The 1,804-nt window shown below is 40.2% G+C and overlaps 1 protein-coding gene across 5 annotated transcripts in view; it reads right to left on the bottom strand.

Annotated features, from left to right (window-relative positions):
- The window catches only part of LOC102291586 (polypyrimidine tract-binding protein 2), a 42,996-nt gene extending 41,490 nt beyond the window's left edge, over positions 1-1,506 (bottom strand). For 3 of the 5 annotated variants that reach the window (XM_014339088.2, XM_005939291.3, XM_014339089.2), the window contains exons 1-2: positions 1,342-1,496; positions 290-317 (exon numbers count right to left, since the gene is read on the bottom strand). In XM_014339088.2, the coding sequence (XP_014194574.1) occupies positions 290-317; positions 1,342-1,427 (114 nt within the window). In that variant the 5' untranslated portion in view covers positions 1,428-1,496. Of the gene's footprint in view, positions 1-289; positions 318-1,341 lie in introns of all 5 variants that reach the window. The other 2 variants (XM_042227446.1, XM_005939292.3) reach the window with 2 other exon arrangements.
- Between the last annotated feature and the right edge of the window lie 298 nt (positions 1,507-1,804).

The following is a 1,804-nucleotide window of genomic DNA, read 5'->3' as shown; positions in this document are numbered from 1 at the left end:
GTTTGTTTTTTTGGCACTTGGGGTGGTTATCGTCCATTTATCGTTATCGAGGTTAACTGCTCAATTTATCGTGATATTGATTTTAGGCCATATCGCCCAGCCCTATACAGCACCAAATCACAACAGCAGTCGCCTCAAAGTGCTTTATATTGTAAGATAGACCCTACAGTAATACACACAGAGAGAAACCCAACAATCATATGACCCTCTATGAGCAAGCGCTTTGGTGACAGCGGGAAGGGAAAAGTGTTCTGCATGTTTAAGTATGCACACATGTAAAGAAACTCACCTTCACACCAACTGCAACATCACTGATGCTGAAAGAAATAATTTTGTTTTCACAATTAAGGGATTTAAAACAGCAGAACAACATAAAACAGAAACATACAAAACAGCATTAGATATGAGTAGATGTCAGCGTATTCTCATGACACTCCAGTCCATAACACATAGAACCAAAGCTGCTTCTTAACTCCACACTGTGCACTGACTGAATACATGGACCCTTTATGAATGTTATTACAGCCGCTTATACATGCAGTCTATTTCCTTTTCTGTGCTGATAAGTAAATAGCTTTGCCAAACGTGTATTCTGCGCCTACATGACCTACTGCCTTTCCATCCACCCGCCTCCCCATGAGCTCACTTATGATTCATAACATCTTTAATTAACGTTCACGTTATTCTCGCTTCGACCCCAATGAACAGATACTATAAATGACACACTGTAGTACACTTGTAATACTAGTAACTCAACTCAACGTGATACGTCAAGTTTAAGTTTGATATCAACAGGAGGCATAGCTTAACTGTTTCTATGCTTTAACCGTAAAACTCCACAAAATAGGATGTTTTTAATCGGAAGTTAGGAATACTGATTTAAAGTAAGGGCACGTTTCACTCTCTTTACCTTTTACATACACTGGTTATTTAAACGCAGTCAGGTGCTACACAAAGGAGCAGTGGTAGTGTAGCATGTAGTTAGCATAACGGTTTGCTAAACTTTATTAGCCGAGCCGGTAGCAAGCTACTATCAAGTACAACTTAGGAAAAAAAGAAGCATTTTTCCCTGAAAGCGTCGCTTTATATGAGAGGCTTTTAAATAACAACTAGAACAGTTCATAAGAAAAACAGCGACTCGGTGCTAAGTTAGAAAAGCGTGCTAACATTAAGCCGTTCCTAAATAGCAAAGAAAAATGCGGCGCTATGGAAACCCGCTAACACAAAATTCCCATTTCCCCCTGTAGCTCTCTCATAAAATGACGTTATCACATAGTTACAGCTCTGCTGCCGTAATATGTGTGAAATGCCGTGTAGTTAGCTTCACTGATTTAATATTACCCGTCCATTTCTGTAATAATCTTGGCGCCTCCGTGTTTGCTCCTGTTTTTCTCCCGTTTATTCCGACACTGCACACAAGCTACCATGCAAGTGAAATCAAAATGGAGGCGCTGTGGCCCGAGTCGGTGACGCAAACACCCGAGAAGTGCCGAAACTGTGAACGCGCCGCTTCGCTGCAGAGGTCCTCAATACTGACTCGCTCCGTTCACTCCAATGAACCGTTTGTAGTTAGCAACATACATTCTAATTAGGGATGGGTATTGATAAGATTTTAACGATTCCGATTCCATTTTCGATTCTGTTTAACGATTCGATTCTTTATCGATTCTTATTTTTAAAAAAGGAGAACACTAAAGTCGATTAGCTCAGAACTTTGTTTTATATCTTCTCTTTGAACAAGACAGACATTTAGGAGTAACATGGCCTTACAAACCCAACAGTGAGATCTTAAGAGATCCAGCCT

Source organism: Haplochromis burtoni, unplaced genomic scaffold, assembly GCF_018398535.1.
Source record: "Haplochromis burtoni strain Fernald_Lab_line unplaced genomic scaffold, NCSU_Asbu1 Contig_261, whole genome shotgun sequence".
Lineage (NCBI taxonomy): Eukaryota > Metazoa > Chordata > Actinopteri > Cichliformes > Cichlidae > Haplochromis > Haplochromis burtoni.
Note: the sequence above shows the minus strand (reverse complement) of the source record. Positions and strands in the feature narration are given on the sequence as shown.